Source organism: Clarias gariepinus, chromosome 1 (genome assembly GCF_024256425.1).
Source record: "Clarias gariepinus isolate MV-2021 ecotype Netherlands chromosome 1, CGAR_prim_01v2, whole genome shotgun sequence".
Taxonomy (NCBI): domain Eukaryota; kingdom Metazoa; phylum Chordata; class Actinopteri; order Siluriformes; family Clariidae; genus Clarias; species Clarias gariepinus.
In genome coordinates, this window is record NC_071100.1 from 16,026,431 (window position 1) to 16,039,965 (window position 13,535).

The 13,535-nt window shown below is 37.6% G+C and overlaps 1 protein-coding gene across 4 annotated transcripts in view; it reads right to left on the reverse strand.

Moving 5' to 3' along the window:
- The window catches only part of LOC128522413 (carcinoembryonic antigen-related cell adhesion molecule 5-like), a 29,824-nt gene extending 20,806 nt beyond the window's left edge, over nt 1-9,018 (reverse strand). For all 4 annotated transcript variants that reach the window (XM_053495608.1, XM_053495609.1, XM_053495606.1 and 1 more), the window contains exons 1-3: nt 8,897-9,018; nt 4,824-4,859; nt 238-531 (exon numbers count right to left, since the gene is read on the reverse strand). In XM_053495608.1, coding sequence (XP_053351583.1) covers nt 238-531; nt 4,824-4,859; nt 8,897-8,927 — 361 coding nt within the window. In that variant the 5' untranslated portion in view covers nt 8,928-9,018. The remainder of the gene's footprint in view (nt 1-237; nt 532-4,823; nt 4,860-8,896) is intronic.
- Nucleotides 9,019-13,535: the final 4,517 nt, after the last annotated feature.

A 13,535-nucleotide genomic window follows, 5' to 3' on the forward strand; every position in this document is an offset into this window, starting at 1 on the left:
GCTAATATGCTATAGTTATATGCGGATCTTTAATGCACACATGCGAATGTGACCTATTATCATGCCCTATAGAGTATTCGGATATATTTCATGTTGAGTATATTGAGACGTGTAAAGTACATCTTAAACAGTGTGCTTGTTATGAATATGTTTGTGTAGGATTTATACTTATTTAGAATTTCTTTAGTAGATAGAAGGTTGTAGACACAGGCACTTGACAAAAGGTCTCTTACTCACCAGTAACATTTACCCAGAGTGCATCACTGTAGTGTGTGTAGTGGACTGGGTTTCTTCTTTCAGCTTTGCACCTGTACTGACCTCCATCAGAGACTCTAACTGATCTGATGGTGTAGGAATGGTCATGTTTGGTGGTGAAGGAACGGTAGTCTGCTTCTTTCTCAGATTTCTTTGTCTGTTTGAGCCAGTTAAACGTCCACCCATCAGACTGCGGCTTCAGTGTACAGTAAAGAGTCACTGAGTCTCCAGTCAGTGCAGCTCCTTTAAGGTTTGATGTGAGCTCTGGTTTATTTTCTGTTAGAAGTGAAACTCAGTTCAAGATGCAAAGTAGTTTTAAACTATACTAATATTAAGAGTACAACATTATTAATATTTCTGTGATGACATATTTTATAAATAAAAGTGTCTTATTACTACATCATAGTAATAACATATGCACAGCGCCGCGCTACTAATGTGAACGTATTAAACGTACATTCACATCAACTACCACACAGAGTTTTATCAGAAATCTCCCAGAGTTACCAACTTTGATTAGATCACCGTCTGACCCCACAGAACTCGATCAGGCAACTGAATATTTAGAGTCGACATTCCGTTATACCTTAGATAATGTAGCTCCAGTTAAAAGAAAAATTATTAAAGATAAGAAACTCCCCCTTCCTGTTATAACGATCACACACGCTTTTTAAGGCCTTGTTCACATGGGCGTTAAAATCAAGCATTTTTCTGGCGTTCGTAGCGTCCGGTGAGCGAGCATCAAGCACAGAGTGTTTTCTACACGTAGGAGTCAATGAGTGTGTTCACACGGACTTTGGTGACGTGCGTTTGTCCAGCTGCGCGCTTATACGGCATTAAAAAAACGTTGCATGCAGCTTTTTCTTAGCGTTCAAAACCCAACGAACGCAAGAAAACCGCTTCTAGTGCGTTTTCTTCACGTTCATTTTATGCTTCGGAGGACCGGATATATCCCATGATCCTACATGCTATACATAGGGAAATGCGGAAAAGGGCAAAATAAAATAAAATTAATTGTTGAAAAACTTATGCGGAAATTTCTTCATATACCACAAAAAAACTTCCTTTAATCCATCGTTGTGCAGTCAGAGAGTGAACCTAGTAGCAACGGGCTTTCATATCCAGATCCCGACACTGCCCCCACAGGTTAAAACACAAACTACAATTTGGGCTGCAGGCTGACGTTAGACAGAGACAAACCAACGCCGGCGTAGAAGTCAATTAAGCGCCACCACAAAATGCAACATAAACGTCTAGGACGTTCAGAGCACGTTCATTTATCCAAAAACTTAACGCCCGTGTGAACAAGGCCTAAAACAGACAGCTCGGAAATTAGAACGTAAATAGCGTCAAACTAAATTGTTAGTATTTCAAATAGCATGGAAGGAGAGCATCCTGCACTATAGAAAAGCTCTTAGTGTAGCTAGATCAATGTATCTCTCCACTCTCATAGACAATAACAAAAATAATCCTAGATTTTTATTTAATGCTGTAGCCAAATTAACCAGAAATAAGACCACTGCAGAAATCTCCACAACAACATCGTGCAATAGTAAGGACTTCATGAATTTTTATAATAAAATTGTAAATATTAGGCATAAAATTGGAGCTTTGAAACCAAACAATGTAATTTATGTAGATGTTAAACTAGCCATGTTAGATCGGAACCTAGAATACTTTACTCCCCTTGAAGAGAATAAACTAATTTCACTCATCTCTTCTGCAAATTCATCAACCTGTATATTAGATCCTATACCGACACATTTTCTTAAACAGATAGTACCAGCAATAACAGAACCCCTGTTGAGAATAATTAATTCCTCACTCAGCATTGGGTATGTTCCAAAATCTTTTAAATTAGCAGTCATTAAACCGATTATTAAGAAACCTGACCTTGACCCCTATCCAATATCAAACCTCCCCTTTATCCCTAGGATTCTGGAAAAAATAGTAGCCGAGCAGCTATGCTCATATCTACATAGAAATAGCTTACATAAACTGTATCAGTCAGGATTTAGGCCTCGTCACAGCACAGAGACAGCACTCGTTAAAGTAGTGAATTACCTCCTATTGGCCTCTGATCAAGGTTGCGTAACCATGCTTGTATTACTCGACCTCAGTGCAGCTTTTGACACCATTCATAGTATCATAGTATTCTTCTTTACAGATTAGAAAATGTAGTAGAAATTAAGGGTACAGCCCTCTCCTGGCTCAGATCCTAATTGACTGATCGTTATCAGTATGTAGACTTAAATGGTGATATATTATCTCTAGTGGAGTTTGGTGTTCCACAGGGTTCAGTTTTAGGCCCACTGCTTTTTTCCCTTTACATGCTTCCTATTGGCAACATAATCCGTAAGCATGGTATTAGTTTTCACTGCTATGCTGACGACACACAGTTATATGTCTCAGCAAAACCTGATGAGATAAACCAGCTTACTAAAGTTGAGCAATGTGTGCAGGAAACAAGAAATTGGCTCTGCTAAAGGATGCTAATTAAACTTCCTTCTGCTTAATCCAGATAAGACAGATGTTCTAGTCATAGGACTGCATACAGCGAGAAGTAAGATTCTAGATCACTCTGTAACTTCAGATGGCCTTTCTGTTCCATCAAGTGCAACAGTAAAAGACCTTGGTGTGATTATAGATTCTGACTTTCATTTGAAGCTCATGTAGACAGGGTACAGGATTACCAGGGTAGCATTCTTTCACCTCAGAAATATTGCCAAGATAAGAAATATAATTTCGCTAAACGATGCAGAAAAACTAGTTCATGCTTTTATTACCTCTAGGTTGGACTATTGTAATGCCCTACTGTCTGGTTGCTCAGCTAGAGGAATAAACAAGCTTCAACTTGTCCAGAATGCAGCAGCGAGACCCAGTCCTCACTAGAACCAGAAGATATGAGCACATCACCCCTATCTTATCTTCACTTCATTGGCTTCTTGTGAAATTCCGCATTGATTTTAAAATAGTACTTTTGAATTATAAATCATTAAATGGTCTCGAACCGCAGTATCTGAGTGAACTGCTAGTGTTTATGATTCGCCACACCTACTTCGATCAAAGGATGCAGGCTGCTTATCAGTACCACATATTATGAAAACTACAGCTGGGGGCTGAGCTTTTTCTTACAAAGCAGTTATGAAATAGTCTTCCAAATAGTGTTCGAGACTCAGACACAGTCTCAGTGTTTAAGTCCAGGCTAAAAACCTATTTATTTAATCAAGCATTTTTATAAATAAATTTGCCATAGGTAAAGGAGCAGATCTGGGGGACTCATGGACGTAGAGTATTATGGTGAACTGGTATGTTTAGATGCTGTCTTCCCCAGTCTTATTGATCACTCAGGTTTGTTGAAGGTGAGGTGATGGTTTGCTTTACATCTCAGGGAGCCCTCATGTCTGTGTTACCTTCTTGATCTCTCTTTTAGTTATGCTGTCATAGTAAGTCTTGCCGGAGTCTCTGCTTGCACTCTACAGTAAATATACATTCACATTATACATTATGTGATTGTGACCAGACCTAACTGTTATCTCTACTCTTCTGCTCTCTTTTCCACTCTTTCTCTTTCCTCTCTCCCCCTCTCTCTCTTTCCCTCTCTCTGTCAAGATACACATGTCATTCCTGAGCTGCCAGTGATCCAGACTCCCTATGCCCTCCGGACCTGTCTGACCCATCCTGGTGCCTCGCTTCTGGTTGGAGATCTTGTCACATGGATGCCCTGTGTATCTCTTTGGGATGTGTCTCGTGTCTGGTGATGGTTCTCTCTACCTAGAAGACGGTTCTGGCCTCGACTGGTGTTGGCAGCTGTTTCTCTGAGGACTTGACAGTTCAATAGTTCAGGACTGCAACTTCATACAAGTCTACCTGAGTTTTCAATAACCAACTGGACTCTATATTAACATCAATTAACATCAACTGTTATGCTGAACTGCCTGCCAACTAACACACAGTATGAATGCCGATCAATTCCTGCTCTCTGTTTTACCCAAATGAGGATAGGTTTCCTATTGAGTCTGGTTCCTTTCAAGGTTTCTTCCTACTACCATCTCAGGGAGTTTTTCCTTGCCACTGTTGCCCTCGGCTTGCTCACCAGGGACAAACTGAACATTTAGACTCATACATATTCAAATTCCATTTAAACTTAAATAATTCTTTTGATTGTGTAAAGCTGCTTTGTTACAATGCCAACTGTTAAAACCGCTATACAAGTAAAATGAATTAAACTTGAAATAAATATATAAAACTGACTGATTGAGAAATATGTAAATATTTAAATATTTTGGTTATCTGTCCAACCAGACTCTGAGTGTGGGATTTAGCTCTTGTGTAAGAATCCAAAACGGAATCCAAATCTCTGATTTACACAATCTTTAACACCTTATTAAGATGAATTACTTTCTTCTGGTCATAAATTAAGAATGCATGTGTGACTTTTTCTAGTTCATTTTACTATTTATAGCCCTGTCATGATCATCTATTAACTTAACAAATTTTACATGCATATATTAAAGTAAAAAAATCGGGAAAACCCCAATAAATGAAATGCACTAAATATAACTTACCTTCTGTTTTTGTAGAATGAATGAGTCCAGTCATCACTAAAGGCAGCAAAAGTAAAACAAGAATGATTGATAGATTTATTAAAATATAAAACACAGTGCTGTTATGGAAAAATAATCAAGAACAAGGTGATCTAATGTGGACAACTGTGAAGTACAGTAGGCTAACTTTTATCATGATAAATATATTACCTACAGTATATATCTATCTGGCCTGAACTTCAGTACAGTTAGTTGTTTTTCCCCCATTACTTATAACTTTTCATGTTAATTATTATAATCACTATGTGTTAAAAAGACTATAAACAAGTGTTCTCCTATCAAGCTGTGTCTGTTTTAAATTAATTTCACACCTGCTATGCTATAATGATCTTACATCCACAAATAGATCTGTGCCATGGCTCTTTAAATACAAGCACCTCTCATTTAGAAACTTGATTTCCTGTCTGCTTGGCACAGACCTCTGCAGAGATACAGTAGGTGGACAACCAGAATGCCTATTACCGTCGCGCTCACCGCCGTCGGAAAACGGCAGCAGCCAAAATAAATCAGTTGCATTTTAAAGTCATTCGTGAAATGACCGCCAGGTGGCGCAAGTGACATTTTTTACTCTACGCAGTTTAAAATATAATTAAGTCAATAAAAAAGTCTTAACAATATGTTGTATAGAAGAAATACTACAGTGACTGTAATTTCCACATCTGAGAACTTTATACAACAAAAATGAAAAATCTGAACCAGATACATTGATATTTATCGTATAATAATGAGTCAAAAAAACAAACATTGGTTAAATGTTGTTTTGACAGACGATTAAGTTCACTAGCTGATAATTTTATTTGTACAAAGAATGAACTGTTATATAGCCTATCTCTGTTTGTATCTGTTTATTGTTATGTTAAAAAATAAATTCAAAAATACATCAAACTTTAAATATAGAGATAACTGGTAAAATCGACTTTCAGAATAAAACATTACAATAACTCAAAAAAGACACACTAATAATGCTGTGTTGTTTCTGTAAACACATCGCCTTGCTTTTATAATGCGGAGCCTGAGATCTTACTGTTAATTATCGCCCGCTGGCCCGAATAGGCGGCTCCGTCCCTTTACATACCTGCAGCCTATCTAGGGAGCCTACGGAGTGAGCGAGAAGCGATAGTATATTTGGGCGCACGCCCATCATAGGCGCACGCCGTGACATATCGTGATCCACGTCTTTAACTTCGTAATCTAATCAGCGCTCAGCTGCAGGCATAAAGTAAAAAAAAAATGCATTGGGGGAAAACAGCAAGGAGACCATTTTAATAATTCACGTATACACAAAGTTTCGGTTCATTTTCTGACACGCTAAACATGGGCCATTGTTGTTTATTTCCTTCTCTCGCAATAATTTTCTTTGGTATTTTTTATAAAATATTGAAAGTTAATATTTTATAGAAAATGAAAATAACAAAAAATATTTCATTTGTATTTCCCGTCTCTAAAATAGCATAAAAATCACGGGGTGTGTATAGAGTGATTAAAAACAATACAAGGCATGTTATGATGACGAAACTTTCTATCTCTTCCATTCCAGCGATTAAAAAATGGTAACAATGTCAATTTTAGAATCTGCAGGAGCTGAGTGGTCTGAGCACAACCTCTCGCAGGGGCGCTTTTCTCTGAATACGCTGTGTTCACGGTGGTGGGGCTAAGAAACACGCATCTCGGTTTATTCATTTTACCTCCTTTTACATTTAGGCATTTGGTAGACGCTCTTATCCAGAGCCACTTAGATTTTTATTTGGGGTAAAGTGACTGATGTGCCTAACGTTTTTCAGCAGAGCCTACAGTATGTTTCAGTGAATAATCCACGACTTTTCATGAGTATGTAAGACCTCTCGACACCTCTCTCTCTCTCTCTCTCACACACACACACACACACACACACACAGCAGACACATTCAAATGCAAACAAATCACCCTCCCCAGGTGTGAATCAGCTGTTCTCACCTTTACACATTTGGAGAAACTATATAAAACAATACAAGGCGTGTTATGATAAGGAAACTTTCTATTTCTTCCATTCCAGTGATTAAAAAACGGTAAAAATGTCAATTTTGGAATCCACAGACGCTTATGGTCCGAGCACAACGTAATAATGTTTGTATGATAAAATGACTCGTGGCATGAATCTACAGCAAAGAGAACATGGCGCGCGTGCGCTCTTTCACGTCGAATCGAGAGATTTATAAGAGATTTCTCTTTCCCAGAAATACGACAAACACACATCTATACGTGTTAAATAAGCGATGTCTTTGCGGAGCTGTGCAAAACGCACGCCGGTGTGAGCTGCTTTATTATATATTAACATATGTTTGCTTTGTAGTGGACCGCGCGCGCACAACCTCTCGCTGGCGAGCGTCTGAATACGACGTTTTAACGGGGTGGGGATAAGAAACACCGCACTGGCAGAAGTAGACTAATGATTATGGATGAGTCGGGGAAAACAGCAAGGAAACTGAATGGCCATTTTAATAATTCATTGATAAGTTGACACACACAAACACACACTCACTCTCTCTCTCACACACACACACACACACACACACAGCAGACCAAATCGTCATTAGCATGTCCCTCCCCAAACAGCACAGCAATGAGATACATACATTTAACCAATTTATTCATACAGACGTACCTGTTTGTGTATGTATGTATGTGTGTGTGTATGTATATGTGTGTGTGTGTGTGTGTGTGAGAGATCCTGCATCAGCGCACGTAAAAATTTCCTGAGCACACCGGCAAAAGTAGAGCAATGATTATGAATGCTTCGGGAAAAACAGCAATGAAACTCACTCTGATAATTTTAATAATTAATTAATAAATTAGTGATTTCTTTGGTTTCGGCTGTGCTGATGGTGATAATGTCATCTCGTCGTCTGCGCACAAGTGAACGCGCCAACAATTCACTTTACATACGAATTACATAATCTAATAATTTGTTTCTCATTAGTTTATATAAAAGCAGACATTTCGCTTTCTGTAAGTATATATTATTCACGTCTGTGAGGCGAGTATACACAGAGTCTCGGCTCATTTTCTGACGTGCTCAAGTTCACTGAAAACAATACAGAATAGCGCACCCTGTTTACTTTCTTTATTTAACAAAATCATAAAGTTTTTTCGTCATTGTGAGCGCACCTAAATAAAATTAGAGTCTTATAAAGGCTGTGTAGCTTATATAGTTTTACTATATAGTTTTTGCACATTAATCTGACAGTGTTTTAATTTTATGGGCGTTTAGTTTAATTTATTTATTTTATATAAATCTACTACAAATTTAAAGAACACAAAAGAAAAGATGACGCAAGACCCTACACGTGTAGCTTTTCTAATTACACATAAAATCTAAAGGCTCACTGTGTTAACATTTACGTTGCTTAAATTCAATCTTAAAAATATTTTTTAAATAATTGTAATTATAAATTTGTACTGTAATGTTAATACTGTGATTATGAATTCGTTTAATTACAATGGTTCACTTGATTTTATCTGCAACTACATGCGACTATAGCCGAGCTGCGACTCATTAATCCTGGAGAGAACGAACTAAGGCCTGAGGAGTCAGTCTGTAGATATATAGCGCCACTTAGCGGTAAAAGCCAGCAAATGCACAAACCCAAATGCAGTTGACGTGCGCCGCAACGGTAAAAGTTGCATACTGCCTGTCCACCTACTGTACAGTATACAGGCTATCTATAAAAGCAAGTTTCTTCACTTTACATATGACAATAAATAAATAAAAAATCTAACAAATGGAGAATAAAGTATAAAATGTTAAATGTTAATACATAATGTATAACAGCAGTTAAAATAATCAGCTTTTATGTCATATATGAGTGAAGGACTCCATGATACAACTGATATAAACACACCAGACAGAAAAAAAACAGAACACACTGCTAAACTTAGCATTAAACATTAGCTACAGGTGAATTAAATAACAGCACAATCTCAGGACTCTCAGCCTATTAATTATAAATGTAAGTCACCACAAACCACTGTAATGAAGACAGAGAACATTTACTCACAGAGCATCACACAGAGTGAATAGAGCCCCATCTTGTCCTACTGATGACTGACAGAACGAGGAGGGTCTGTGTTAAAGCTTCAACACTTACTACAACACTTCGCTTCTAAAAACCCATGAGAGACAAATAAAGAGAGAGAGAGAGAGAGAGAGAGAAGTGAAATCATGTGAATTTATGTGTAAAAACAACTACAGTGTTATTTTTAAAATGAAAAATGTGAAAACAGGAAGTAGGGACTAAGAAAGTGTTGTGAAACTGAGCTATTGTGGTTCCTGTACAGGAAGGTAAAGATTCTGCTTAGACTAAAAACAACATCTGATCAGCATGCAAGCAGTCAGCAAAGTAAGCAGATCCATAATCCAAATGACATGGGCAAACAAAACAAACACCAAAAACACAAAACATATTGTGGCGTGGGCGGGGTTTTGGAATAGTAACCATGTTTGGGTTAGTGGCTTCGGCCAGGGTGTATGTGTGAGTTAGAAGTGTGTCCTGTTAATCTGTGTTTAGTGACTGTGTGATTTGTGCTGTGATGAATAAATTACTCCCAGCCATTTGCATTGGGCAGCAAGGAAGCTCACTCGTCTCTTCGTAGCAGTGAAAAATGCTACAATATGCTGGTATAATTGCTGGTCAAGTTGGTCACCAACTATGCTGGTCTATGCTGTTTTTTTTTCTTCCACCAGCACCAGCATAAGCAGAATGACCAGCATACCAGCATCATGTCGCTATGTAACTAAACAAAACTCAAATTTTACAAGATGGTTATTCAATAACTGTGTAATACATAGAACAAAATCAGTAAATATAAAAAATAATAAAATCAGCTTTATTGGCCAATACAAATAGTATTAACAATGTGTTATATGTAACAATATGTCTATTCTTAACAATATGATCATTTAACAATAAACAGCAAACAAGTTTTAAGTAAAAATTAATAACAAAAACAAACAACCTCTCAGAGACACATTTACACAGTTACTTTCACACCACAGTACTGTAAATGAGTGAGCTTGGCCTTCACTCATTATTTAGGGATCTGCTGGTTTATGGTACATGGCCTTGTATGTAGATTACCCCGACTGTTTCCCTGTGAATAGCGGGTGGGCGTGTCCTGTCTCAGGTCAATATTAGATAATGAAGTGGGGCAGAAAGACTGTATCTTTTCTTGGATTCATACGGATTTCATTATTTTCTGATTTTCTGACACAATTCTCTCATGAATATTTTCCTGTTTAGGAAAATATTCATGAGAGAATTGAATGAAAACTCTATATATATTGAATGGATTCTGAATATATTGAATGGATTCTGAATATATTGAATGAAAAGTCTGAATATATTAAATGAAACGTCATCGAAACACAGCGCCATCCTTAGGAGGAATGAGCGAGTCCGCGAGAAACTTGGTTGCTGCGATTCTGAGAAATTAAGAGATGGTCAACACGTTAGTGAGTGCGTGTACGGCCCAAAGTCCATTTCCTCCTCCTTTCCACGTCCGAGTACTTACACTAGTGTTACAAGTGATGTTTGGTAGCGAGAGTGAAGACGGTTACACTCACTGATTCGTATTCAAGCCAAAAACAAAGGTAATCAAGCCGAAGCAGTTAAGAGTCCAGTTGATGTGCAAACAACAGAATTAGGCATAAGGCGAGCTCGTATCCAAGAACATTCACAGAGGGCGAAATTAATTAGAGCAAGCCACAAAGAAACTGACTGTAACAGCCTACTTCACAACGAAACTCTGGGCCTAAATACAATGCAAATTAACTGGGAAAACCAAACGCAGCTGTGACACATTAGGGAGGAAAAAGTAATAACAACTCGTGGCAGGTTTAAACGTATTCGAATGTGGAAATCTGATATTGAGTGCGGCTTACGGCACCACTTTGGGCCGTACACGCACTCACTAACGTGTTGACCATCTCTTCATTTCTCAGAATCGCAACAACCAAGTTTCTCGCTGACTCACTCATCCTTCCTAAAGATGGCGCTGTGTTTCGATGATGTCATGTTTCATTCAATATATTCAGACTTTTTATTCAATATATTCAGAATCCATTCTATATATATCGAGTTTCATTCAATATATTCAGAATCCATTTCATATATATCGAGTTTCATTTAATATATTTAGAATCCATTTAATATATATCGAGTTTCATTTAATATATTCAGAATCCATTCAATATATATAGAGTTTTCATTCAATTCTCTCACAAATATTTTCCTAAACGGCTTGAAAGTCAGAGGACGTTTCTTTTTTTTTGCTGAGTATATATATAGACACACACACACACACACACACATTTATATATATATATATATATATATAAGTACCAGTCAGTATCTGGTGTGGCCACCAGCTGCTTGAAGTACTGCAGTGCATCTCCTCCTCATGGACTGCCTATTGCGGACAGTCTGAGCACTGATGGAGGGATTGTGTGTTCCTGGTGTGACTCGGGCAGTTGTTGTGGCCATCCTGTACCTGTATTGGTCTTTCACGTGGAATTCCAATGAAATTGATTGATGTTTGTGGCTGTAATGTGACAAAATGTGGAAAAGTTCAAGGGGGCGAATACTTTTGCAAGACACTGTGTGTGTGTGTGTGTGTGTGTGTGTGTGTGTGTGTGTGTGTGTGTGGATATGTATGTGCAGTTTTCGCTGAGTTTCAGTTCATTTTAGTGAATTTCAAAAAGAGTTTCGCGGACACTAAATATAATGCTGAACAAGCTGGTAACCAGCATTATAGCTATGCTAGTCTATGCTGTTTTTTTTTCTTCAGTTTTTAGTGATTTTAATTGATTACTTTTTTTAAAATATACATTTATTGCCAGTGCATTTATATAAAAGGTCTGCTGTTTGTGTTTTAGTCAATTCAGCAGATAACTAATGAATGTAAAATAATGTTTTTACATGTTTTTAATAAATAGATTATTTCTGCATTTAAAGATAACACTATATGGTCCATGTTTTACATTACACACTATTTTCGGTAATAGCTAAAAAATACAAGATAATGAGCTAAAATGGTAACCAATTTTAACTACCAAAACCTTGCTGGTGGCCCAGTAAAAGTACCTTGTTGGTGAACTTGGTCAGCACAGTTATGATGGTTCAGAAAAAGCAATGCTGGTGGTAAGGTTTCATTAGCGTAGATATGCTGGTCTTCCATCAGTTATGCTGGTTTACCAGCTAAACCGGCACCAGACCTGGACTACCCAGCAAGAGCAATGCTGGTTTCATTAGCATGGATATGCTGGACTTCCATCAGTTATGCTGGTTTACCAGCTAAACCAGCATCAGACCAGCACTACACAGCAAGACCAATGCTGGTGGTAAGGTTTTATCAGCAGAGATATGCTGGTCTTTCATCAGTTATGCAATTATCTTCACCAGGTAAACCAGCATCAGACCAGCACTAACCAGTATTAACCAGCACAGACCAGCATAAAAATCATGCTATGCATAGTATGCTGGATTTTTCAGCAGGGTATACTGCACTAGTAAAGTACTAGTGGCACTAAACCTACACTTGGTCTCAGGATTTTTCTACTTTTTTATTATAGTATTAACAATTTTCTATACACTATCAAATTAACTTTTCTTTGTAGGTGAGTGGAACATGTTTTATTGGCGAAAATTATTACCTTTGTGTTGGTAGGATCAGTTTTGACCCAATTATAATTTAAGATTATAAAACAATATTTAGGGTAAAAAAAAAATAAATAAAAATTTGCCTGTGTGTCTCCTTACCTGAACAACATAAACAAACAAAGAAACAAATTTTGTTTAGCATTGGTGACTTGCAGAGTACAGTAAGCCAAGCTCTGGATCATATATTTTCTGAAAATGAGGCAGAAGACACAGAACAGCATAGTGATACAGATGAGCAGAAGGAGGAGGAAGACATTGTAGAGTATCTACCAGAAGGCACAGGCACATCTGATGAGGTGAGGTCACCGATGCTCAAGCTGCACTCACTCCTGCTGAAACGTTCAAATCCAAAAGTGGTAACATCTGTTGGAGTTCAGGACCTCCTGACTTACATGGCAGGGCAGCTGTGACGAGAGTAAGTGACATCAAGACATGTTTTGATCTGTTTATGCCATTGTCACTAAAGAAAGTTATGATTGATATGACAAACCTTAAAGGAAAAAAGTGGACATAAGTATCACACTTCTGTGTTTTTTTGGACAATATGAAACAACAGTGGTGGTGTTTGTAAAAGCAAATTTTTAAGTAGAGCCCTGTCCTTTTTTTATGCGGTAATTCCCTGACTTAATGCACTGGGTTGCTGCCATGTAATTGACTGTTTAGATATTTCAAGTTCAAGTTCAAGTTCAAGTAGGCTTTATTGTCATTACAACCAATATACAGTTAGTACACAGTGAAACGAAACAACGTTCCTCCAGGACCAAGGTGCTACATGCAACATAAAATTACAACATAAATTAACAGAGACACTAAACTAGCTAACCAAAAGGCCTAGTTAGCTGGCTAGCAGAGACAGGACAGAGAGACTAAACATAAATTACAACATAAATTAACAAAAACTAACTAGCTAAGTATAACATTTTTACAGACAACATAAAATGCACGTGAAAATGTGCAAACAAGAGCAACAACAAAGTGA